This window comes from Myripristis murdjan, chromosome 21 (genome assembly GCF_902150065.1).
Source record: "Myripristis murdjan chromosome 21, fMyrMur1.1, whole genome shotgun sequence".
NCBI lineage: Eukaryota > Metazoa > Chordata > Actinopteri > Holocentriformes > Holocentridae > Myripristis > Myripristis murdjan.
Genome location: NC_044000.1, coordinates 9,387,125 through 9,414,031, shown reverse-complemented (window position 1 = coordinate 9,414,031; position 26,907 = coordinate 9,387,125). Strand labels below are relative to the sequence as shown.

General features: G+C 41.7%; 1 protein-coding gene across 6 annotated transcripts in view; it reads right to left on the bottom strand.

Moving 5' to 3' along the window:
- tns1b (tensin 1b) overlaps positions 1–26,907 on the bottom strand; it is a 167,291-nt gene that overhangs the window by 121,939 nt on the left and 18,445 nt on the right. For all 6 annotated transcript variants that reach the window (XM_030080373.1, XM_030080371.1, XM_030080368.1 and 3 more), the window contains exon 2: positions 5,874–5,988. In XM_030080373.1, coding sequence (XP_029936233.1) covers positions 5,874–5,988 — 115 coding nt within the window. The remainder of the gene's footprint in view (positions 1–5,873; positions 5,989–26,907) is intronic.

The following is a 26,907-nucleotide window of genomic DNA, read 5'->3' as shown; positions in this document are numbered from 1 at the left end:
GTGAACTTCCTTCCATCCAAGTTATATTTCCCTTAAACCAATGTGCAGTAAGTAGATTTTATTCAACACCAATGACATTGCCAAGACTGGAGTTTTACTTTACTTGTAATGTCTCATTTCATCCAACAGGTGGCTCTCTAACTGCACTAACTGCTGTGGAATTGCCATTGTGGTATGAAGCGTGTCCTTTGGATTTGTTCTTTTCCCCGGGGTGGATGGTCATTTCTAACTGAGATTGCACCCACATCCTTTCCCAGTTTAAGTTGCAGCACCCAGCATTTTTCACAAACAGGTCAGTGTGGTGTGTGTATGGTTTTGCAGGCACACATGTATGAACAGCATGCATATGTATCACAGGAAGAAAGACAGACACGCTGGCAAAGGGACTCTCAAAATTCAAATGCACCCAAGAAAAAGAGGTTTAATTCCAAAGCCTCAACACAATTTTCCATTCATTTGTTCACTACTTGAACAGTGTGAGGGCCTGTCGCTGCTCAGTGTTCATGGAGGGACACTGCCGGGTCATTTTAGTAGATTAAGATAATGATATTAGACCGGGAGACAGTGGCCGTCCATCATCCATACAAAAACCAATGGTCATCTTCATCCATCTGCTCCGCTCATTGGACTAATGACTTCTTCCAAAGCAGGGAGTGGCACTCAGAGGGAGCAGTAATCGAGATTAAGTCAAATGCAGTGCGTCAATGAGTGTGTGTGTGAGGGTTTCAGAGCACATGTTTGCATGTGAGTGTGTGTGTGTGTGTGTGTGTGTGTGTGTGTGTGTGTGTGTGTGTGTGTGTGTGTGTGCATGAAAATGTGACTTCTGCCTTTTATCAGAAAGTGTGGACTGCTGAGTGCATTTCATTCTAAAAAAGGTAAATGTTAGCCAGTGCCTGATAAGTTAATGAAAGGACAGGGCAGAATATTTTTATCCAGTTACACACAATGTCCACACAACCTAATAAGGTCTCCTGAAAATCAATGCAGGCTATTGAAGTACAAATGTAGCCAATTCCTTGTGTGTGTCTGTGTATGTGTGTGTGTGATTGTTATAACACACTAATTTGTGGCATACCAACTGTATGAGCTCAGTAGTAAAGAACATACTCTCTCTCTCTCTTTCTCTCTCTCTCTCTCTCTCACACACACACACACACACAGACACACACATACACACTCATACACCTGCTACTGTAGTGTATATATACTCTGACTTTGAAGATCAGTGGATCCCTGGTGGACATGAAGTCTGATGTTCTGCAGAACAAGGACAAACCAGCCGCCCCGGACCAGAAGTGCTACACCCGCTGCAGAAAAGCCTTGTCCAAATAATCTTCTGAGATTTCGTTTGAAGGTGCAGCGCTTTGTGTTTCGGATGTTGTCTTCAAGCGATTTTGCATGCTGCCTTATAAGGCTAAAGTGCAGCAAACGTGAACAACAGAACTAAGAAATCCGACTCCAGTGGCTGGGTTTTGCCTCTGATCTTGGAAAATTAGAACAAACTGCAGTCAAATAGGTTACACGCATGGTAAATACTTTGTCATCAGGAACTACTTCAAGTGCTAATGCATTTTTGGCCAAATCATCAGCAGTGCTTTAGTGAAATATCCAGCACACATTAGCAGTGGCTCTGTGATCATGCTCCCATCCACACTCATGTAACCTGGCGCACACTTCAGCACATGTAACAGCCAGTTATTGTCCTCAGGGCAAATCCTCCAAAAATATCCTGCGGCTGAGGTTCTTTACTGGAAAACACTGGTCCTGACCTGCGTCACCGTGCTATTGTCACGGTAACCAACCCCGTGTATCCTGGCAACCACTGAGGGAAGAGGAAGTCCATGTGCCTGTGTCATTAGGAGGCCATGTGACGGAGTGTTTGTAAACACGGTCATCTGATGTGCAAGTGAGGGGACAGCTTGGTGAGGATAATTATCAGATAACACACTGATGAGCTTGGCGGAGACTGAGGTTCAGCTTTTGGCCTGCTGCAAATTTGCCTCCACTCCTCTGCTGCCCACATCTGATTTTGTTAAACAAGAAAAGAGAATGTACTTTTTCTGCCTTTTTTTTCTTAACCTTAAACTTGTGACATCAAAGAACATTAAAAAGTCTCAGTTGTTACATCTAAGAGCATAGGCGACCCCGGCGTCTTGCTTTGAATGTTGGCAATATGGAAATGTAATGTATTTAGCAAGACCGAGAGACAGACAGAGGACAAGAAAGGAACAGAGTGGGCTTGATGTCTGCTGTCTGAGAGGGAGTCTATTGTTCACTTTGTGTTCTCCTCAGGGACCACTGGCTGCCCTCGTAAATCTGTCCCAACCAGACACACACACACACACACACACACACACACACACAAACACACATAGAGGTCTCTCATCCACACAACAGAACCCCGATACAAGGGCAAGAAAACTAGGCTTCACGCAGTTAAAATAAATTACATTATAGTTAAATACAGCCCTGTCATTTTGGCATCTTCAGCCTATGAATCAGCTCTCGGAGACGGCGGCCCCAGGTGCTGTCCGGTGTCATTTTATGAGCACATTTATAAGTGGCTGTTATATAGAGAAGGACAGCAAAGTGGGCCCGCACATAGAAACTTCACTCAAGTAGAAAGTTTGAAGAGTTTCATTTTAAAATCCACTTCATTTTGGGAGAAGACATGTTCATTCATCTACATTATTCAATATTTACAGCATAACGATTACTGTATGTTATCTGATGTCTCTACTTTCTGAATAAGGGTCTTAAGATGGAGCCTTATTCTTTAGCAATCAATCATTCTCTAGGAGTCAGGACTGATTGTTGCTTACCTCACTGTTGTCTGATGAGAACATGGTATAGTATCTAAAATAATTATTTATTGGATGTTTAAATTCCGGAGAATGTGCTTTGTGTTTCCATCCATTGAACAGAATGCCAATGTCCCATTCAGAAGCTCACTTCTCTAACATCGCTGTTGAGTCAGGTGGACTGAGGGATGTCAGTCCAGAGTGCAGCAATTCACATTCTATATACTGCAACATAAATACTACACGCACAAAGTGGTAACCAAAAAAAAATCCATATAAAAGTGTAACATGTATGCCTATGTGCCTACAGCTAGAAATATTCACCAGCTCTAACCAAGAGCTTTCCTCCTGATTTCTTATGCCTCATAAGGACCGGTAAACTCAGATAGTGCCATATTCAGTTCAACAACAGCTCCATCAATTTATGTCATTCAGCTACATTTAGCACTCTTGTTACATTTGGCACCAAGTTTGTACATATTTTGGGAGAGCAAATTAGAATTAAATTTTGGTGCCAAATGTGGCAGACAAATTCCAAATGCCACTACACTCACACTTTGTACAGGGCAATTACAATAATTACATTTAATGCTACCTATTACATAATCATTTCATTGTGGCTCATAACAAAGAGAAATCACACCATCTTTTATCAAAATCTTAAAATGGACACTTTCCAGTAGTAACAAACAGACCTACACGCAACATTAAAAAAACAAAATGTCCGGGTTTCAAATGGCCTCTTGGGACCTAAAAGGCACCAACGTGCAGAGGATGCCCTCCTGTTTTTCTAAGCTGTGCCCGTACACAATGTGCCCGTCCTGTGTCACGTGATAAAAGCTGCGATCCAAATGTTCCCCCCTGGTTGCCAAACCAAACATCCCGCCATGTCCACACAGCTCCATTTGACATATCTGTCAGAAAACAGACATTTCCACTACTTCATGATGCGATGATCAGACGTGGGTCAAATATTCTTTGCATCTGTTTTAACCTGTTGGTGCACCAGATGGGTGGTGCTTACTGCATCGGGACTACTGCGATAATGCTGGGTAAGATGACAATCACAGAAAAGTCAAAAATTAAATTTCAGTCACAGTTCTGTGATTGTTGAAAGTCCTCACTGGATCAAACTATATGGCAACCTCCCCCAGCTGGCATCTAAGTAAGTAGGTTAAAAAACAAAAGCATTTGCTACATTTCCAAATACTGTTTGACCCAATTCTGGTGCTGACCAGCAAATACCGGATCCTGACGAAATTATATTAATCTTAATATTATGCGATAATAGACACATTTATAAGAAATAAAAATCAGACATGTTCTATTGTGATGACGAAATCCAAATTCAGTTTTCAAACAGAAAAATATTAGAAAATCTCTGATCTGACACAGTTCCTTCATGCTTGTCTGGAAGTTTAAAGCGTCCATCCGTTTTGAAGACAAATGCTTCCGTGATTTCATTAATCGCTATATCAGATGGAAAGACAATTGCATCAGTCAAACCAATCAGCTGCAGATCAATCAAACATACTGACTCCTTAAAAAAGTACCATCAAGGAAATTGAGAACCTGTTAACCCTTAGCCTTGTTGTGGATCCTTTTAACCTTTCTCTGTTACTTGACTGACCAGGCCCTGACACAGAGATGACCCTGGCTAACCTCAGATGACCCCTCATTTAGTCTACTGAGTGATGCTGTAACAGATACTGTGTTGATCTTCCTAGTGGGTTAAAGCGGTCATTGCCAAACCTTTTTTTTTCTTCCTCCCTCAAGGGGCTGTTACACTGATTTGGAAAAAAAGTAAATCCAGGAAATAACATTTGCTTGCGTATTTTACAACAAATATATAAATACAGTCTATTATTGACCTTCATGGCTGCTCAATTCTCAGCCGTTCCTTATTCACATTCTCTCAGGGGAGCTTAGACCCCAGGTTTGGAAAATTGGAAAAATCAGATTACTGCACTTTCCAGCAGATTATGTTACTAGTTCCAATTGTAATAACCAGTCACCAGTAATCTGTGACAGATTACTTTTTGAAACTTCCTCCAACATTACAAGGGCTCAGAGTAGGCTTTCCCAGCCTTGGGGTTGGAACAACATATGAACATGAGCTCATGAAAATAATCACTGGAAAAAAATCGTTATAATGTAATAAAATGTCATCTTAGCCTTTAAAGTAGACAAACTCCTGCCAACAAGTTGTGGATAGATGGAAAGTCACCGTGAAAGTCACCGTGAAAGCACTGAAGCCTTCTTATTGTCACTTACCGGCTCACAGAGGCAGCCTGGGGATGCAACATTTATTGCACTTTAATCATTAACTAATCATTACAAATTTCTCATCGTTAGTGGTCATACAATGCTTTGCCACGACCAATATTTTTGCACAGGAGATGTTGAAACTATTTTGTGTAGATATTGACAATTTGTTAAAACTCTCATTCAAATTTTCATGCCAAAAAGTTAAAAGTATTAAGTGACCCTCCCTAGACTTTTTTTCCTGTCAGGGTGGAAAAGACCCCATCATGGGACACTACAGCTCTCCACTGAAACTCAAAATAATGAAATTCCTTTAGGATTGTCAGCTCTTTAAGGTGGTGGGACTCCTCCCACCTATTGTATGAAAGAAAATCTCGACTCAACTGGCACAAAACATGAAATTTAGCAGTGAGTCAGACCAATAATGAAAACCTTATATTCTCAACGATCAAATTACAAGCTTTCTTAACATTTTTTAGAGGTTGAGTCAAAGAATCCTCACTTAAATTGATACTAAATAATGTTGATGAGTGCAACTTTAGATGCATTAGGAAATGTACTCATAATTAAAAAGTGTAAAGAAAGTACAGTTTCCTTGCAGGTTTGATAGAGCGTGTTCATGTACCTATGGTCAGGCAGAAACCTATTTCTTGGCGGATAAGGGCAATATGACTGTGTATATTAAGCGGTCAGTATCAGCCTGATATATCAGTCTAACCTCAGTATGGGGTCACCCGTCAGAAATGCTGCTAGAGCCTGGCTTAGAGGAATCTATCTGGGATCAGGACTTCAGGGCAGTGAACTGACCTCGGCAGATGAGTCCCTCCTCGATGACAGTCTGTTTGCAAACGCCGCAGTGCTTGGCCTTCTTGAAAGTCTTCACCCGGAAGGTATGGGAATGGAGAGCCTCCAACTCCTCTGGCTGCAGGAAAAAAAGAAAACAACAACAGAAGACAAAAGAGGTGGAATGTTAGTGTGAAAATGTCACGGCCAGTTCGGATTTCAGTGCACCCAGGTGTTATGGGTCATTTTGGACAGATGTTTTTAAGTGCAGGGTGATTCTTTCTTTTACTCAGTGAAAAACACAATCATTTATCCTTAACTACCTCATCATGCCTTATAGTGACTAAGGTCAAATAGTAAGATGAGTAAGGTCAAATAGTAAGATGAGTGTACCCATGGCTGAAAATACACATTCAAGCCGACACTTGCACACAAGTGACTTCTTGGCCCTTGTCCAGGACATTACTGGGAGATCTAAAACTATCCAACCATGAGTGCTCTAAACTTCTGCTCTCTATGCTTTAAACAGTAGGCACGAAATAAAATCTTTCACGGTCTACCCAGGAAGTGAGGATGTAGAAGCTCGGGTTCTATTAGAAATGCAGGAGACAGTTGACGCTGTCTCTTGGCAGAAGGAAGCAGACACAGCAGGGGAAAGAAGAACACAAACCTCCCATCCTCACTGTGCCTCCCCCTCTCTCTCTCCCTCTGTCTGCCTGTCTTGCACGCCCAGCTGCACCCCCGCACTCCCACCCACCCATCCCTCCCTCTCTCACCACTCTGTTTCCTGTCTGCGTTCTAAACCTGGCGTTCCAGGGGAAACAGAAAAGTCAAAGTCGGGAGGTTCGACTGTCTCCCGTGGCGTCCTTACTAGAAGAAACCTGCATCGTGTTTCCATTTGCCCCTTAACGGATGACCGTGGGGAAATGTGACATCATTTCCTCTGTGTATTTGTTCAGCTGCTCCCCATTTTTACTGTGAGGTTCAGCTCCGTGGGGATAACGGTGCCTTGAACAACTCCGTAAGCCCAGACAACCTGAGCACGTCTTTCTATTATAGTCATTATGTTATAGAGGTACGTGGCCATCATGGCATTATGTTGCATCTAATATCAGACAAGGAGTGGGACGTCATTTAACCTGATCTGTGTAAACCAAAAGTAATCAATTAACAGAGCCGGTATAAAGTGGTTATAAATCCACATGGGGATATTACTTTAAAAGCAAACACAGCCCAAAAGGCAAAGGCAACTAAGCACAACTAAGCCTCTAATACATAAAAACATCAATATTCTTTTTTCCCCATCTAAAAATATTGTTACAAACAATTACACTACGCGGGGTGAACTTGGACATGTGAACACACCTCTCATGTTTCAGTCTTGACCGAGTATTTCAAAGTGTTTCGGTTATCTGAACATTTCCGTATTCAGAACAGTTTCCCTTGCCAAAGGCGGTTTAGTAAGCTCCTATTGTGAACGAAAACAAAATGAAAAGAGCGTCTGTATTTCTGATTTTGAGTAGGTATGCATTTGTCTCTACGTCTGCATTCGTTTCTGTGTTAGACTGCGTATCTGCATTTGCGTTTGTGTGTGCGTTTGTGTCTCTATGCATCTCACTGCATGTGCAGTTTCAGTGTGTGTGTGTGTGTGTGTGTGTGTGCCCATATGGTTTTGTATATAGACAAAGCATGCATACAGTCAAAAGCCCTGAATGTGCAGATCTGCAAAGCATATGCTCTATACGGGGATTAAACAGAGAAAGTGACAGTTTTATTTGATGTGTTTTCAAAGCAGGAAGTGCCAGTTAGAATGGCTTCTAGCCATAAGGCCTCCATTAAAGCAGTGTGTGTGTGTGTGTGTGTGTGTGTGTGTGGACAGGGCTCAAAGTGGCCATGTGGTTGGCATATTGGGGGATTTAATGTGGGAATTTTCATGCAGCATGAGAAGACCAGAGAATCTCCAGGCATCGCAAGGAAAAAATCATAGAGCCCTGCCTGAAAAAAAAAAATTCCCAGACAACCGACCACAGTAACCTTCTAACCGCTAATGACCTTTTTTTTTCTCTGTGTTGGAAAAGTGGCTTGGGGTGTGCAACCGCTGTATAAACCTACAACTTGAGTGATAAACCAGACTGACTGTACACCGACTGTCTCAATCGCTTTCCTTCTCAATCTCTCTTTAGCCTTTCACACTTCATCTTTTCTCACTTTGTCTCTCTTCCTTTTGTTTCTGTTCCAAGGTGTTTATCCAGTTGCTCTTTCTCCTAAGTTCAGCTTTGACCGGCCTCTTCAGTCTTCCTGCCCCTGTCTGAAGTGCCTCAGTTAGCAGGGAGGTGGATTACAGGCCTAGACGTCTGCACCATGGAAAGGAAAGCCCCTCTTCTCTTTCCCATGATCGACTTTATTCCCTGACAGCACTGACACTGTTGGCACATGACCAGCTTCCATCCTGAAACATGTGGATCAAGGTGTGAAGTACAAACTCCTCTCTTGTCATCCATCGGCAGCATATGGTCAGCTATTGAGGCAATATTTCACTTTGGAGGAATATTTTCATTTCTTAGGCACCAAATCAGAGTTGATGTTCAGTAGCAGTTTTTTCACCAAATGTCTATAGTTGCTGTCATTTCACAGCAGGAGAACAGGCAAAATAACTTAGAGAAAACTGTGACCCAAAATGAAGAATGAAATAAAAGAGTTGTAAAGTGCGTATGTCACTGTGAACGCCACCAGTCATGTCATGGTTTGCGTGTTTTGAAACTGGCTTTGGAACAGTTTCAGGAAATTTGTGGTTTGACACCCCAAGATTAAATATTTTCATGCAAACTTAGTGCTTTTAATGCCAACTTTCTCTTGGGATTTTTTTTTATCTTAACACTTTCTCATTGATTGCAAAAAAATCATCATCTTAAAGGACAAGCTTGCTATTGAAAGGAGAAGCATCCCATTTCGAAAAAGCTGTACCCTGCAACACACAGATATTAGGCTCAATACTGAAGTGACCAGTGAAATGATGGTTTCTAGATCTGAGGATGATGCCAGACAATCTGTAAATAGGGTCTAAGTTCCAAAATATGTTCCCAGGGTCCTATGTTCCCCGGTTCAATATTCTGTTAACACACATTAACTCTAACCCTTCAACCCACATGGGACCCTGGGATCATGGAACTACAGCAATAAGTAAGTAATATTAACACAATTTCTAAGTCCAGATATATTTTCATAACACAGATTAATCCAGAAGTGATTCCAGTCTTGAAAGATAACTGATCTCAAGTTACAGCAGACTGTGCGATGAAACCAGCGTATTTTCTCATTATTTTACTTGTTGGTAGCACCAGTCCCCTGAACAGCCATAACTGGTGTTTATCCATAATTCATAAGCTCCTACCGAAGATTAGTCATTCAAACTGACTAATATTACTTTTTTAAGCACTCTCCTGTGGGACAGCAAGTTCAGTGTTTGTCTTTTAGAGCCACATGGCGACAACAGGACAGGCGACCCTTGATTCCGTCTCCCTGCTACGCCTCACCACTACATAACGTGATTAGCTTAATCTAGTTAGGCTGAAACAATGAGGGCTGTGCAGGGCCTGCCATGTTGGCAAGGGGGCATGTCAGAGGAGGGGTGGGGGCCTCGGCCTGGCATCCATACATGGCCTTTTCGGAGGCGCCTACATTTCCAAGGCTCCGGCTGGCACCTGCTAGGTTGGGAATCTGTGGTGACAGGGATTTGGGGGAGGTGAGGGATTGGACGGAGTAATAAATGGGTTTAGTGGCATTTTGAGTGCTTCATTTATGTGCCAGCTGTGTGTGTGTGTGTGTGTGTGTGTGTGTGTGTGTGTGTGTGTGTGTGCGCGTGCGTGTGTATGTGTGTGTGTGTGTCTTTCTTTATTTAAGAGGCCATATTAAAGGAATTAAAACATTCCTCAATGTATATGGATAGATGATTAAAGATGTTTTATCAGGACATTATTAAACTCTGATTTTGACTTTGATTTGACTTTCAAAATTTCTTTAAAGTGCACGGAAACACCATGACTACGTTTACTTATCTGTAAATTACACAGATGCTAAATATCACCTGTAAACATTGCTTAACGTGCATTTATTTGCAAAATATCACTGAGAACTTTGTTCTTCTCCTAAATCAGAGCATACTGTAAATGAAACTAAAACAATGAGTACTGAATGCAAAACGCCACCAGGCTTTGTGGAAATGGATATTCCTGGAATGAGACGGGGAAAACCACCAGACATATCATGGCCAATATACAATCCTCTGCTTTCACTTCCAGACTATCTGGGAATTGAACATAAACATAAAACGTGTCAATACTGTCAGCAAAACCAACACAAGCGAGCTGCAGGTCTCTGCCCTCTAACCAGCGCTGTCAAAACATCCACTCACCAACAGCAGGAACTGACTTCACTCCCATAAGGTGCCATTTCCTCCTTTGGTGTCATCTGTTTTTATAGCTGGGCGATATGGACAAAATCAAGTATCACAATTTTTGACCCAATACCTCAATACCAATATTGTGATGATATTGTAGGGATGACTGCTGGTGCTTTCATAAGATATTTACACACAAGACTTTTTGCTAAACAGTAATCAGTAATGTGGATATGATGACCAAGCAGGTAGAGGCAACTAATGAAACAGTTAGAACTGTCTAATAAATTGCATTTATCTACTGTAATGCAGCCTTTAAAAACAGGAAAAGACAACTCTTATGTCATATCATGATTTTACAATATCTAAAACCCCAGACAATATCTAATCTCATATCACAATATTGATAAGATATCAATATAAGCTTTACGCCCAGCCCTTTCTGGTGTGGATGTAATTACCATGCTGGTTTTCAGTGAAGATCTTGCAGTGGGTATTTGTCGTACTCATGCAGGACTACACTGTGTGCAGTGAGTAAAGACTGACCTGATGGTGTACTGTTGGTTAGGAGGGGGTTTGTGAGATGCTCTGCAGCTGTCTAAAAAAGTAAAATAATTAGGATACAGCTGCATACTTTTCTCGACTGTCTAATGAGTTGTGCATGAACCACATTTTTCAGATTCCAAATCAAATTACTGCCATGAAACGGGAGGTACAATTTTAATCGGTCAGTGTTGCCATAGCGATAAGCAACGTTTTCTTCACTGTAGATGCAATTTAGCCTCTCACCTCACAAGACTGTTTATATAGTTGCTTTGGAGACGCAGGCTCAAAAGGCCACCAAAAAAGCTCCTGTCAAAATTGTCATTCCGACTCATTCTCAGTATATCAAGCTGTTCCTTTTTCTAATTTTTTAAGAGGTATTTAAAAAAAAAAAAAGTTATCTGCCACAAATACTGACATCTGACCATGCAAAGATATGCAGAGAAACAATACTGTGGTACTTGTATACACTGTGCACATGCAAAGCAAGCAAACTACTGAGAGAGGGAAAGTCTCCTCTCTTTTTCTCTTTCACCCTCTCTTCCTCTTTCACACAAATACACACACACACACACACACACACACACATAAAGGCAGAATGTCTCAATCTCAGAGTCTATTCAGCGGCCTCTTTGACCACTCCTGAGCATTCTCACACTCTCCCACCCTCTACCCATTCACAAACCACGGCTTATCCAGTAGGACAGAAACTGGGGAGGGATGGGAGGGGGGGGTCCAGTCATCCGCTGGCATGCCACTTGTCATGTTTACACATTTCTCATTCCTTGGCTTTTATTTCGGGAGGGTGAGATGGGGAGAGGAGAGGCAGTGAGAAGGGGTTGGTGAACGCCGGGGTCCTCAAGCTGGAATGCCTCCTGGTTTAAGGGTTTGATTCCCCATAGTCGTAGAGTGTCTGGTAGTCCAACGTGCCCTCCTTTACAAAGCCAAACAAACAGATCCCTTCAACAGGCCTGTCTCATTTGGCCCCCCTTGGCCCCAATGAATATCCAGTCTGTGTCGTTTAACCCCAAAATACTATGTAAATAAAGGGCACAGTGCAATATATGGGGCGCTCTCTTTCTTTCTTTTTTTTTTTGTGGAGCTTTAATTGTTTCCGATCATTAGCGATGCATCCAGCGCTCTCAGAGTTTGTTTATCAATTGGGGGATGTGTAAAGGCAGATAGGGATGATGGGAAGCCTGAGGAAGGGGTGGGTGGGGGCTTGCAATGAGCTGAAGGGTTGAAGGCAAGGAGATGTGGCCCTCTCTGATTGTTTTCTGTTTCAAAGTGTTGCAGAACCATGCAAATGCTCTCAGTCCTTCGCATTCCCTTCACACTTTGGCCTCTCAAACAGGACATAAAGGAAGGAAATGGTTTCAGACAGGCACCCGGGACCCCCGAAAGCTGGGGTCAGGGTGAGCACACAGCCCCCTCGGCTCACGCACCGCAGCTCCTGGGAACGGGCTCCCGTTCCCTAAGAGACGCGCGCATAATCTCCAGCCTCACACTCATTAGCACACACACACACAAACAAAACATGCACACACGTGCATAAGAACGCACATGCGCACACAGACACACACAAGCATGCACACACAACACACATTTACACACACACACCAGGGTAAGAAATAACATTTTTTCCACGCACATGTTTTAATCACCTTGAGTTGAGTCATTTTGGTCCCTTTCAGAGCCAATTTTATTTTATTTGCATTGCATTCTGGCAAGTTAACACTCATTTTATAGCCTATCACTAGGTTTTGTGTTATTTTAAATAAACCACACATCCCAACCTTCTTTCCCACTGCGAGAAGCTTCCTCTTCCATAACAGGACGGTGCTGTTTTCCTCACTGTTTGCCCCTAACATCCTCCCTTGATTATTGAAGGTTTTTTTTATGATAGTGGTTATTTTAGTTTTTGTTGACATAGTGGTTTGCGTGGGGTGGGCATTTTGTCTACTATTGGCTGCATGGTCCTATAATTTACAACTACTTCCAGCAGCAGTCTCAGTTGTTTTCTGATTTTCATGTCGAGAAAAACATAAAGAAAGACTTATAATAAGATGGATTTGACAGCGTCTTGCAAATGGCTAATTGCATGGTGCATTCAAGATTTTGACCAGCAATATTCCTGGCAAATATAATCTAAAACATAAAACAGTGACCTGATGGGGAAAATGAAGCTGAAATTTCAATCATGTGCTGCAAATCCTTGGTTTGGGCATCCTGAAAACCAAAAGACACACCCTCACTTTCCAACAACAGCACATAATTCACTCCAAAATGAGATGGGCTAACCAAAGCTGGGTCCTCCAGAAAATGGTTGCTGGCATACAAATAAAGCCCAATAAGAAAGATTTGTCAATTCAACATTGCCATCAGTGTGGTATCATCTGGTATTTGTCAAATGCTGAGTCACAAATTTAGGGCAGCATTTTTTTCCTCGCCTAATGGATATACAGTGTTTTGGAGCTGCTTCAGTATGTGTTAGGTAATGCTATACTATGGGCTAAGTCCTTCCAGACTCTGCTTTGCGACAGACATTCCAGATGGATAAGGTAACCAAAAAGTCTGTTTTCCTCCTTAACTTTAGAACCAAAAACTATTTCTCTAAAGTATGACTCATGCAGACACACACACACACACACACACACACACACACACACACACACACACACACTGATTTCACCAGTTTGAGCATTCCATCCCTCAGCTCAGTAACAAATGCAGCCACACACGTGAGCGCATATTTGCACACAAACACATGGCATGCATGCACAAAGAGACACAAACATACACATCCATAGATAAATTCCAGAGAAAAGACTTCGGAAAATGTGGACAACACAGACACCATGTCTGTGTTCACACTGCTGGACACCACATTTAATTCCAAATTGCTGCTTGTTTCTGATATATTTGGATGGCTGATCATATCTATTCTAGGATTTAAAATATCTGGTACCAATATGAACTGACAGCGATGCATGCAGTGAGTAAAAATGACAAGAAAACATTACGTTCATTTTTGTAGTTACATTTCTCTTGCTCTCTACAAGCTAATATTCATTTCACTCTAAAAGTAACAGAAACATTTTGGTTATATTTATTTGCATTTAGCTTTGACTGTACTGACACACCTCCCTGACTACCAATTAAGTATTTCTTTCCATTGTTGCATCTTGTTGTTTTCCATCTGCACAAATCCATTTAGTACAGATTAGAATTGGGTAAAAAAAAAAAAAAAAAACTCCATGGAGCTTTTTGCTGTTCATATCGACTGGAAAACACCAGATCACTGCAATAATCAAATATACCACTGAAATGTCCAACCAAAAAAATGGATGCATGCGGTGCTGTCAAACAGGTTTTACTTAACATTTACTGTAACACATTGTCATGTAGATGTCAACCCTGCCCTGCTGCTAAATCAGTTAATGCTGCATTCACTTCAACTCGGTCTTTTGAAGTTCTGTCCTCCAAATTTCTCACTTGCCTGTGTAGAAAAACTTTCTTTTTCTTTTTTTTACTTAAAGGATATTTACACAAAGCAAGATAATGTCCAAGTTGAAGTGAATGCAGCATTATTATCAACAGAATGAAGCATATGCAACTTGCAAGGCAATATGTTGTCGAAAATGCTGGATAAAACTTGTTAAAAAGGAATTACAACCGTTTTTGATGGACAAATTCAAGATGTTTGTGACTGCTCTGTGTTTCCCTTTTTCCAAAACTGATAATGGTTTCTGAGGCCACAAGTGAGTATCGTGTTGGACGTGTTGGAAGATGTTAAGTTTCATATTGTGCATTTACTTAATGATATTTATGGTATTTTTTTCATCCTGTAAAACAAAATATGACACATGCTTATGTGGACATGAACCAATCAGTTTGAGTCAATAATATCATGACATGCACCCATCAATCAATCAAGTTCCTCCCATCCTTATGTCCCACCTGTCTGTCCTGTTTCATTTGGAAATACGTCACCATTCAGAAATTAGATACTCTCCAAATGCCGTTTCATCTGGACTTTAATACGGTCTGCGTTGAAAAACAAAACTTATCCTTTAAGAAGCTGGGAGGAGCGTCAGTGAAATATAATCATATAACTTACAGAGGACACAGCAAGTCAGTTTGAGTGAAGTCAATAAAATCAACAGCGGAAGGTCGCGCTACATCATCACCCAGCCAATCAGAGGCTATTGTTCTTCCTGGTGGAGCCAGACCGCTTTACGAGACCCCTGCGGTCAACTGGGATAATCAGCGAGTTAGCAGGCCATCATCTCTCATATGGGACACCATATGCATGGGTGGACATTTTAACAAGCTACACTGGGGCGACGGTCGCATGTCTCCATCTGTGCCTGTCTGTGTTTGGCTGGGCATGAGACTGACTGACTCACTCAGTCCATGTGGGCGAATTTTTTTTTCAGGGTGTTTTATTCTCTTGTTTCTCATTTAGCTAAAAAGCTCCCCCAGATCAACACACCCCTCCTCTCCCAGTTCGCCCTGCCCCCTTCCCACTGAGCATGTTCCCCATTCACAAGGAAGCTATTCTTCATCTCGCTCAGCTAAACGTGAGCTAGCAAGGGCCATCTGACCTTCGACCTATCCCCGCTTCTCTTCTTCCCCTCTGCCTGACCTCTTTCCTCCACACCCAGCTCTCATCTAGTCAAGACCTTCCCCTGCACCAGCCCTCCTTCCCACTCATCCTCCTCTCTTCCTTTTCATCCCATGGCCCCTCGCTCTCCCAAAACTGCCATTCTCTCTCCCTTCGTCTCTCTCCACTCGTCGCATCACGTGAGTACAAAGAACCCCGACATGGAGGGCTTCTTTGCAGGCTTGGGAACAGGGCAGAGAGGTTGTCTCACTGATCTGAAAGGGAGTCAGTGAAGTCCTTGTTTTGATCGGGACTGCAATCACAGCATTTAGTTCGAAAGCCCGTGGTCAAACTATAGAAACGGCTGTGTCAAAACACCTATCACTCACTGTACAAACCTGAGTTTAAATTAATCCTAGAGCCATAAAATCAGCTGACCTTGAAGATAGATGGGATAAACTACAAAAAATCAATTTTAACAAGTCATTTACTTTCATATTCTGTCTTTAAATCTTGTTTTTCTTCAAACAAGTGAAAAAGTCTGCCAGTGGGATGAGATAATCCCACTTGTTTCCATTACTAATGAACTTGTTTCCTGAAACAAGTGAAACTGCATTGGAAACAAGCAGCATTATCTCATCCCACTGGCAGATTTTATTTTTTTTTTCAGACTTTACCAAGGAATAAGAGGCTACATGACTTATTACAGTGGAGGTTTTTTTTCAGCACAGATGGGAGAAACAGGGTGGGTGACGCACAAGATAAACTGTATACCAGATTCATACCCTCATCAAGACATGGTGTCCAACCCAATGCGTTATGACTGTGATTCATAAACTGTATGTTTAATAAATGTGAAGAAGAAATTACGTAAATAATCTCAAAAAGATGGCTGTCACACCCTCTTCCAATGCCTTATTTAATGTGAAAATTAATTTTACCATGTCATTTCCTTTATTTCATACATTCAGAAGAGGACAAAATGTCACTCCAGTAAATCTATCAAGCTGTAAATGTTACTGTGGAAAGCCCCGATATGATCGAGGAGCAGAGCGCAGTACAAAGGTAGCACACACAGCAGAAACCGACAAGTGACAATTTCAGTTTACTGCCAGTTAGAGTAATGCGTGAGAAATAAATCACATCCATGGCTTATGAGTCATCCACTATACAATGAAATAAGTGGGGTTTTTTTCTCCCACACCCAAAAGCCAATGGCAATGCAAAACTGTGAGTGTGAGAAAAGCTAAACCAAACCTCTAGCAAATACATATCCCAACAAAAGTTGGATATGTATTCACTTCCCTTGACAAACAACATCGACACTACTATTTTCCACTGATCCCCAAATTTCTGTCTTCCCTTCTGACTCCGTCACATCTGATGATAATTAGCTATTATCTGCACAAGCCTAAACATCACTTGTATCAGTGTTGCCCACTGCTTAAGATATCCTGCACTGAGGCCGCAGCTTCACTCCGAGTAAACCAAATTCATTATGACTAATATGTTTACTCAGCTTCAAAGACACAATAGAGCTCCCAGCCCCAGATTGCGTGTCAAAGCCTGTTTCCCAAAAGTTAAATTACCATGTAAGCAAGCTCTTGAATACACTAACTAACATCTATGTAAAGATGAGTGGCTGTGTTTAATGAGAGCCGCTCTGGATGAAAGTGTGCAGCTAAATACAAAACATTTAACGCAATGATACTTAACACCGGTGCTTACTATACACACATGATGTAACCAGCATCATTTTCTCAGAATAGGACTTTAGCTCTTGTTCTTAAAGGTGCATTATGCAAATTTAGGAGGGAGGGAAGACCGTTTTGACTCAACTGACAAAACCATGGACTTCATCTGCGACATGGACAGACAATAAGAACCATGTAGTTCTAGTCATCACATTTTATGCTTATTCCTCAATTTTCAATTCATTCGACCCCAGGCAATACTGCATGTGCCCCTTTAAAGCTAAGGCCTATTATATATTAGAAATGCAAGCTGTTGACCCACGTAACCTGTTTGCCTATATAGTACATGCACGTAAATCCACATAGGCAATGTTGTGCTAGGGGTATTTAAAAATGCCTACAATGGAGGATGGTCTGCTTAACATGATGCTCTGCCATGGCCAAAAAAATGGTTACAGCAAATCTTTATTTAGTGCCCCCACCTGAAACATGTCACATTGCCGCAGACATTTTTTGTTGCATCACAAATCTCCAGCTGCACATTTTATCCTGCAAGAATGTGAGGAAAACCCCTTGTGTTGCCCTGTGTGTTTATGTAAGCATGCCTTGTGTGGACAATGTGACAGGCTTAGAGTCAATAGAAGATTCCAAGCTCCCAGCCTGCGTCATATTTAATTACAGAAATGTCAAATCCCGTGCATTTGGATACAAAGTGAGACCATGTGCACAGACCTTAAAGTACTGAATGCCCGAAGGTGACATGTAGAAAAGTCTTAAAAGCCTGTAACTTGTAGAAACGTCACAATAACAAGTGCAACAAAGTTTGCTTAGCAGTTGCCTGACAGCACAAACAGGCCTCTTGACTGAAGAACACCTTTTGTGAAGAAAGAGATCAAAACCACGTTGCATTGTTTCAATCTTATGCACATTTTATACTTCACTGAAAATAGCATCTCTGTGCGTAAACTGATGCTCTTACATTCATGAGGCCAGCTCTGCATGTATGTTAGGACCTTGGCGCCATTAAGGTACACTGCCGATGATGCGATGTCGAGAGGAAATTTGTGAGTGAATAATTCCCAAACAAATGTTGCAGGCAATTGCACCGTTATGTGAATTGTCTGACCAAAAACAAATGCGAGCAAAGAGCAGCACATATGCCGATACATAAATGAATCACTCAAGAATAACCCCAGTTGCAATTAAGGTGTTTATCTGACTTTTCCAGAATGATACTTTACAAAAAATGCAGCAGTAGAAGGAGGGTCTGAGAGTCCTATAAATGCAGGCATCCAACTACAGAACAAGTGCAGTGGCATCAATACACTGCCAAAAACTAGAGAGAATAGGGCTTTTTTAACCTTTCCTTCCTCCCCTTTCTTCCGCTCTCCAGTTCCCTCTAACCAACTGGCCTCACAATGAACAGTCACCTGCTTTTCATTTGGGGAAGAAATGCACCCCAGGCATTCCAGTCTCTCCTTCCTCCCTCTTACTCTCCCTCTCTACATCCTCTCTCTACATGCATTTCATCTCAGTGAGGTGGATCCCAGGGAGGAAATTACTCAGTCATCCAGAAGTGAAGGGGGGAAAAAATCCCTTCTTTTTCACAGACCATCAACAACACTGGGAGAGCAGCAGAGTGGTCATCTTGTCTCTGGATCAACTTTCTCAGTAGAAGGGGTGGTAACAGACAAAATAATTGCTGGAGCAATGCAGATCCTCCCAACAACAGGAAACAAAGTTAAAAACTGTCAAAAACTTTTCATAGTTTCTTGGTAAAAAGGTTCACATCACTTCTCGTCACTTGCTCCTTTTGTCAGCATTTCAAACACTGAAGCAAAATCTACGCTTGCTTAAACATCATTTGTTTACAGAAAGCTATTTTGAATTTAGAATTTTCTTAATTTCAGTCCACCCCAATTTAATTCACAACCACGTCTGGAAAACTAACTTCGGAAGTGATTCTTTCCTTTTGAAGCTGGATGCATCTTTAACCTCAGACATGCTTTTCCAAAGGCTTGGGGCCTGGTCACCGAAATATATGCAAGATACAGCATAGAGTCAAACAGTTTTTTATGTTCAACTTGTAAAAATTAAATTGTGGCTCTTGTAATTCACTTTGTGAGAAAATGTATCCTGGAAGATGAGCTTTACTCTCATAAACCCTCATTCCTCACAGATAGAGGGAAACTATTGAATTTGTAGAAGACAGGAGAAACATCATTACACTGTTATGGTAATGTGCAGCACAGAACACTCTGTCCTATTTAATTTTAGTCAGTTGATAAGTTTTGCTGGGTTTATTGTTGATATGTTTAGCTTTGTTTTCTACATCCTCTCTCAGTTTTACTTCACTACGTCCTATTGTCTTCAATTTTACGGTCTTTTGTTTTTAATTTTGTATGTGGTTTCCAAATGCCGAGTGTCTCCGCATACCCTGAAAAACACTGTAAATGTGAAAGGTATTGTTTCGTATCATCATTACACCATTACATTCTCCTTTCTGGCACGGATTCAGGCATGTGTTTTGAAGTCTTACAACAAATCCATATTAAGCAACTCATAAAAGCTCTGCCCCATTTGTTTTCACAAAGACTCTCGAAATCTCCAGAGATAATATTTCTGGTTTAAGAAAAAAAAAGCCGTGAGCTTTCTCTCAGTGTACAGACTATGAAAATAAATAACATATAGAACTGTGATGGCTACAAGCCTCAGATAAAATCTAGAAAGATGGTTCTTGCCAATGGCATCTAGTCAGAGGGATAAAATGGGTTTTCTCGAAGACAGCCAAAGTTCATCATGAGAGCTAACTGCCAAGAGAAGAAAACATGTGTTCTCTATTGCTTTCTGTTAGCATAAGGACAGTCATTTGAGAGGCATTGTGAAACTAAAATCATACACTGTACCCACAATGGGCTGCTAGGGGGACAGGATGACCCAAAGCTTGTATTTACAACCTGTTTTTTGCTTGTTTTACTGGTATTTTGCAGCTAAAATTTGCAGTTTTCAATTTTATGAAGTGATGCCCCTTTAATCTTGCTGAAAATGCATAAAGCAAGGGCAATTTATACATATCAAAGCAAATGGACAGAAAAGACAAGGCAAACACCAACACCTTACTGAGTATAAACTGAAAGCACGGTAATACTGAAAACCCCAATGCAAATGTTTGCCTCCTTTACACAGGCAGCGCAGCAGCGAGCTGTCAATGCCAGTTGCAATGGACATTGTTTGGCCTCACACTTGAATACATGGGAATCAACAGGAGGTCTCAGATCACAGTCAGAGCTAGAGGTTATCATGGCATTAGCTGGTTCTGCGGGCCTCTTCAGTGGCGGCTCATTACTGACAGATAAGAGGACGGCTGCCAAGAAAGATCTAAGTTGTTGTCATCGAGACATCCAGGCTGTACAGGCGGAGAAGTCATGAACCCATACTGGCGTGGAGGAGAGAGGTAGAGGTAGTGGAAGAGTAGGACTTAGCCAGGTTATCAAATTTGGAGACAATAAGCTCCATGCTCTTACTCATTTAGTCTTTGTTCCTGCAGACTGTCCTGTCATTACCTCAGAGCTCTCATATCCACTCACACACACACACGCATACACACAAACACACACACACACACACACACACACACATACCTACAGCTCTGGCATTAGTAGAGACGTTTGTTCTCTCTCGCTTTAATCAGTGTTTATGTGCTTTGTTGCTATGTAAAGCACTTAGTGACGACAGTGTTGTGTTAAAAGCACTTTTAAATAAATGTGACTTTATAATGCTGTTCTGACGATGAACATGTGCAAAGTTTGAGTCTACATGTAAAGAATGTTTTTGGTTGACTGAGAAAGGTACATTTACTGTGTGACACACATCAGAGGTAAAGCATAGCCATATAAGGCGGCTTTGTTCTGCTCTGAGGGCTGAAAACGGAGGTTGATAAAGCAAGGCATCAAAACTTTAAATAGAAATCACCCATCAACTGATTATGGAGCTTTTGAATAAAACGAGGGAGGGCTGCACAACCTCCTTAATTATTTTGCTGAGAGAGAGAGTCAGAATAGAAAAAAACACAGCAGCGCTGCAGTAACCAATTTTTACAAAATGACTCCTAAAATCACATTTTTCCAAAATAGGCATATGTCTCTTCGTTTTTGTGAGTTAGGACAAGGCAGATTTTCTGCATGATAGAGTCTACGGCAATTTCTGTAATGCCGAGGCGGCACAAATGATGTTTGTGTTATTACCATTATGGTTATTATCATTATCATCATCATCATCATCATCATCGCTGACTGAGTAAGAAGATTGCAGGGGATTTGTTGTGCTCTGTCAAAGCCCGAGCACTGAAGGAGCCCGGGCCCCACAATGAGCTTCCTGTTAGCTTTGCAACCATAATCACTACCAGGCCCAAACACCTCCTCAGACTCCAGAGCCAAGCCTGAGCCAATCCCCACTGTTGTTTCACTTCCCTCTAAGTGACCTTTGACCTTCCTTGTTCTCAGAGTCCAACCACCCTTTTCTTGAGTAATGTCACCTGTGTCAGTTTACAACCTACTCTGCTCATTGTGCAGTCTGCCAAGAACAACTACAAGCACAGTAGTGAACCTTGAAAGGCTCACTAAGAGTGCAAGAGAGAGCAGATAGAGAGGCGGACACATTTTGATAGATGTGTTTGGCAAGAGGTATCAGCACTGATGTTAGTGACTATGTTGGCCTTGTAAAGCAAAATGTAAAAATCTGTCTTGATTTAACAATAATCCATGTTATGTTTTATGAAATATACAGTATTAAAAGCCTTAACTCACGGAAAAGCCAAGGGGTGGACAACATTAACAAAACCTCACATCACAATATTTTCAGATATTACTGTTCACAATTTAAGGCTGGCTGTTAATTAGTGAGAGGTAAAATTGTACCTTTGTACTGTGCCTTTCAGTAATGTACAAATTGTAATCGCATAATAATCCATCTGCAGCATTAAAACTTGAAAAAGGCCATCAGGAACCAACAAGAGGCTTTTTGGAGCTATTTTTATGAACTGTACTTTCAGATAGCAAAGAGGCACAGCAAAGCTTTCAGTCAGAAATAAAAGGAATATTAGTACTACATTAGGGCAGTGAAAAGCAAATAACCTTAAATCACGCATCATGGCAAAATGTTGTAGTTACTTCTTTAAATGGGCCTGCTCTTTTCTCATAGCATTTCCAGTACAGCCATGGAGCAGTTTTTCAGACTTTTTTTTATAGAGCATTTTGTAGAATATCAACCAACTGCAAGCAATCTATTCAAACATTCATCTTCAACTTTTTGGCTAGGAACCTAAATTAATCATTATGGCATAAATTATCATACAAAATCACATCTTTTCTAGCTGCTTTTACCACTTTGTTGGAGTGTTCATGTGCATTCAACTGAACTTGAATCATACAACCTTAAACTCTCAAGTTATGAAAGGTTTGCTTGAGCACAAATGGCTCCAGGGGCCGTGATATATGGAGATTGCAGGTGGACTGTAGGCTGCGATCAAAGAGTCTAGAGAGTTCCATATATGATTTAATGGCTTGAATAATGTACTTCCACCTGAGCACACAGGGTGGCCCAATGCATTTAAAGGTAAAGCTAGGAGTGTGAACATTGAGTCACTTACGCCACAAGAGGAATGTCCCAGGTGTCTTTGATGACTGATGCTCATGTGTGCCCCTCACCCTCAATCCCCCAAGACTAAAAAAACTTAACCACAACAAACAAAAAGAATAAGGAGAAGAATAAGGCATTATTAAAGCTGTAATATGAAATATTACAGATGCCCAGGGTTTGGAAACCCATGCCAGGATCCAAATCAACTCTTGATGAATGACATGAACCACCTACAGTCTAGACTATATAATGGCACACTCTACTGTACCGCTTGGCCTGTCTGAACATTTAATTTCATACACTGTTGTGTGTAAGCCCTCCATATATGACAAAGGACAGGAGGGTACCCTGGCATCTCTTGAAGCACTTTTGAAAGAGTTCTCTGTTAATCCTGTTTTTACAGCCATATCTAAAATAAAACATGGGCAAAAATGCATGACATCAGAAATAAAACCAATTCACTTTTTTCTGTTCTTCTGGGCATAACATATCCTCACAGGCTCAACCTCCTCCTCTGACAGTGATAACCTGCGGTGCTACTGGTGGGGTAAATAGAGGAGTACTGGACTTTAAGAGAGGTGTTGTCGTAAGTTCCATGGTAAAACTAGATCAATGCTTTAAGGAGAAATTAAACAGACCTTAGTAGAGGCCCAAACAATGGTGAAATCTGAGTGCATAAAAAGAGAAAAAAGAAACACACCGAAACAAGGTGGAAACCAAAGGAATGAAGGGACACCATTTCTGCATTACTCAGTGGATAGAGTCTTATACTGGCACCAGGATCACTATAATCTCTCCATGGGTTCATCTTTATTTCTTAAACTACAAAATTTTGAGGCCTGAAATCAGTCACAAATCTGGTTCTGATGGGTCCCCATAACAGGGATACTGGTACACTTGATGAGCCTGGGTCCCAGGATGGACTGAAAAGGTTGAAGAGCTACAACTGACTGAGCTGAGCAATGCCATGGGAATAGTTTTTTTTTTTTTTTTTTTAAAGGGTAAACTATGAACTCCATTTGACCTTTGGTTTTTCTTGACTTTCTTCTTACTGTGAAGGTTCTCACATCCAGCATGAATTTCCTGTGTATCATTAAGGTTTATTTCATCTTTAAAAGTTCTAAATGAAAAGGTACATACTCTGACTTTACTTGGGTCTACCCTGATCTGAATCCTGCACCTCCCTCCAGCCAGAACTGCAAGGCCATGGGAGGTTTAAGGCCAATGTGCCCAGTGAAGCGTGCAGAAAGCTCTGGTCTCTTCTGGCACTCAAGGGGTGGGGTGTTACACAAAGCTTCGCAACTCTCATAAATCAACGGAGCAAGGGTTAAACTTTCCTTTATGTTGCGAGAGAGAAGAGGACACGATTTTCAACCATATCCCAAACAAGTGGAACACACACAAAGTGCAACTCCAAGACAGAGTAGCATGTGTCCGGCTGCACAAATCCCAAGGATGGCAACGATAAGGGTCATGCCGGAAAGAACTGCATGGCAAATCCATTACAGCAGCAAAACACTGGGGCAACATAAACCCAGATGTTACAATTACAGAAATGTTGCCGTATTTCAAAGGGGCCCCACATGTGGAACATTTTTTGACTTGAATCAGAGGTAATCTCAGGAACTGGCATGGGGTGAGAATCAAACTAGCAACAGACCAAGACAGAGAGAGGGATGAGGGAGATCAATGAGGTGAATGCATTTACATGATAATGATGAATGTAAGTAGAAACAGTGGACATAAGATTTTTACCAGATTAATGTATTATGAGAATGCACATTCTGCTCCATCTCACCTATGTCCTTTTACACTCTAATGTCTGTTTTGACAGGCAGGAATAAAGGCTTAGTCCAATTCACAGCCATCTACAAAGACAATTTTCCACAAAAAGGCTTGATATGTCTCTGTTGTGAGCTGTGCTGAGACAACGTCCTCTCAACTGTGTTAATAAGACAGGAAAGTATTGAACCTGAATACTGACTTGTTAGTTTGCCTGGTGTTTGCTTTTAGTTTACATGTCCATTTTTCAAAAAAACAACAACAAACTAATGATATACTATTCCTGGGAAGACACCATCCCCTGAGTGGTCCTGTTGAGACCCAATGCTGAACCGAGATTGACTGAGTGTACGATAATGGATATCGATCATCCCATTAAGCTCTTTGAACTTTGACAGCTCAGACGGTTTAGCCAAAGGTCAATATTTGCATTGGCTCATAGCTGTGGGACGGCGTTCTCTGAAGTGTTTTCCACAACAACAACAGCACCTTGTCAGATCAGAGGCACTTGGCCACCGTTACCCACTTTCAAATCCGCCCCAAAGTCTGAGAGTTTGATGTAGTGGCCTTGGACTGGTACAAATCCTACTAATTACCCCTGTTTGATGCAATAACCACAATAATTTGAATGTTTAATTCACCTCCTGTTCTTCATTCTCAACAGGATTTTGCATGACCTAAAAAAGAAAACTTTCTTTTAGCAATGGGCTTTTAGAGGACGTTTGATTAGTTACGCGGCTGTTTCGGAGAAACCTGATGAAAGTGTCCCTAAAACCCTTTTTTGGCATTCATCAATTATTCACAATGTTTGGAGAGTAGCGCTCTTCTGAAGGTCCTCTTTCATGGCCTCTTGTGTCATCCCTGTTTAGTCTGCCCTCCCTTTTTGCCCAGAGCATCTTCTGTTCATTTCCTTTGTCCTTCAAGTCATTCCTGCCATTTCCTATATCTCCCTCAGCATTTTTTTTCATTTGTGCGCTTGAAAATTTCCATTTATCCAGGACCATCCGACAGGAGACAGTCCTCCCCTTTTGGAGGCTTGGCTAAGAAACAGATCTTGTCTAGTTCATGTAGATGGTCTGTTTCCCGCATCTGTACTTGCTCACTCACTCTTTCTCATTTTTTCTCTCTCTCTCTGTCTGTCTTTCTGTCTGTCTCTCTCCCTCTCTCTCTCTCTCTCCCTCACTCTCTCTCCCTCTCTCTCTCCATAACAGTTTCTGCAGCTGTATGCACTTTCCCAGCTGCGCGAACAGTACCTCTATTACTAAACTATTCAGTTCATCCTGAATCAGTGCTGAGTCTGGCAACAAGTACAGAAAAATATCTTCAGGAAAGAGGATTATAGTAATATATGCCCAACCCCCAGTAAAGTCTTAATTTTCAGGAGTATTCAAACCCTTTGCTTTCAGTCCTCTGTATTCTTAGCATCCTGAGTTTCTGGTCAAGGTGAATCACTGGATGGCTGTATGTGAATGGCACATACTGCTTTTGTAAAATAAGGTGCACCCATAAGCAGGCAGTAAACAAAGATCCGCTATTAACGCAGGAGTTCAGATTGAGGCCCGCCCCCTTAAGTGAGCTCGCTTTGTCATACAGTGCTCCGATGCAGTCAATCAGTGACCCAGAGCTTAGCTGGGGGGCTTTGAGATTCTTTTACGACCCCCCTTTCACCTCGCCTCCCGCTCCTCAAAAGAAAGAATGGTAATTAACTGATGAAGAGCTCTGTAAGATTATCCAGTCTCCTCGCCAAGAACTCCAGCTTTGCCAGGGGTGTGCGGTCATGTCCCAAAGGACCATCGCAGAATGGGAAAGGATGGATCTCAATAGTCTATTCAACTACTCTTTTCTTTTCATCCTCTGCATTTTTTTCATCCTCCTTCTGTATTCATCTGAAAAAGAGGAGAGCAGCATGCATGTTGTGTATTTCAGCCAGGAATGTTCTTTCAAATCAGCGCAAATTTAGGGAGAGTACTCAAGAGTGCTTTAGGACAAATGTTGAGACTGTGGTCACACCAATTTCAGCATGGACACATACACTGACCATAACACAGCTCAGAGGGCACGCAAGTGCACAAACAACCCCTCACTGTGAGCGGGAATGCACGGCAGATTAAATTATACAAGAGGAAGCAAAAATAGCTGTGTGTCCCAACCACCTAGAGCGAGAGAGGCATGGAAAGCAAGTGGGAGAGAGATGAGGGTAAGACACAGACAGTCCCATTTGGTTCAAGGCAGTGTCAAAACAGACAAGCCAAGCTTTTAGTGTGAAAATGTGTCTATGGACGGAGAAAACAGCCTACAATTTGTCTCTCACTCGCGCACGCTCTCATTCTCCTCTTTAATATCTCCCCCGTTCCAATGTGTCACTGTGCCAAGCCCCCCTACTGCCGGCTCCTGACCCTG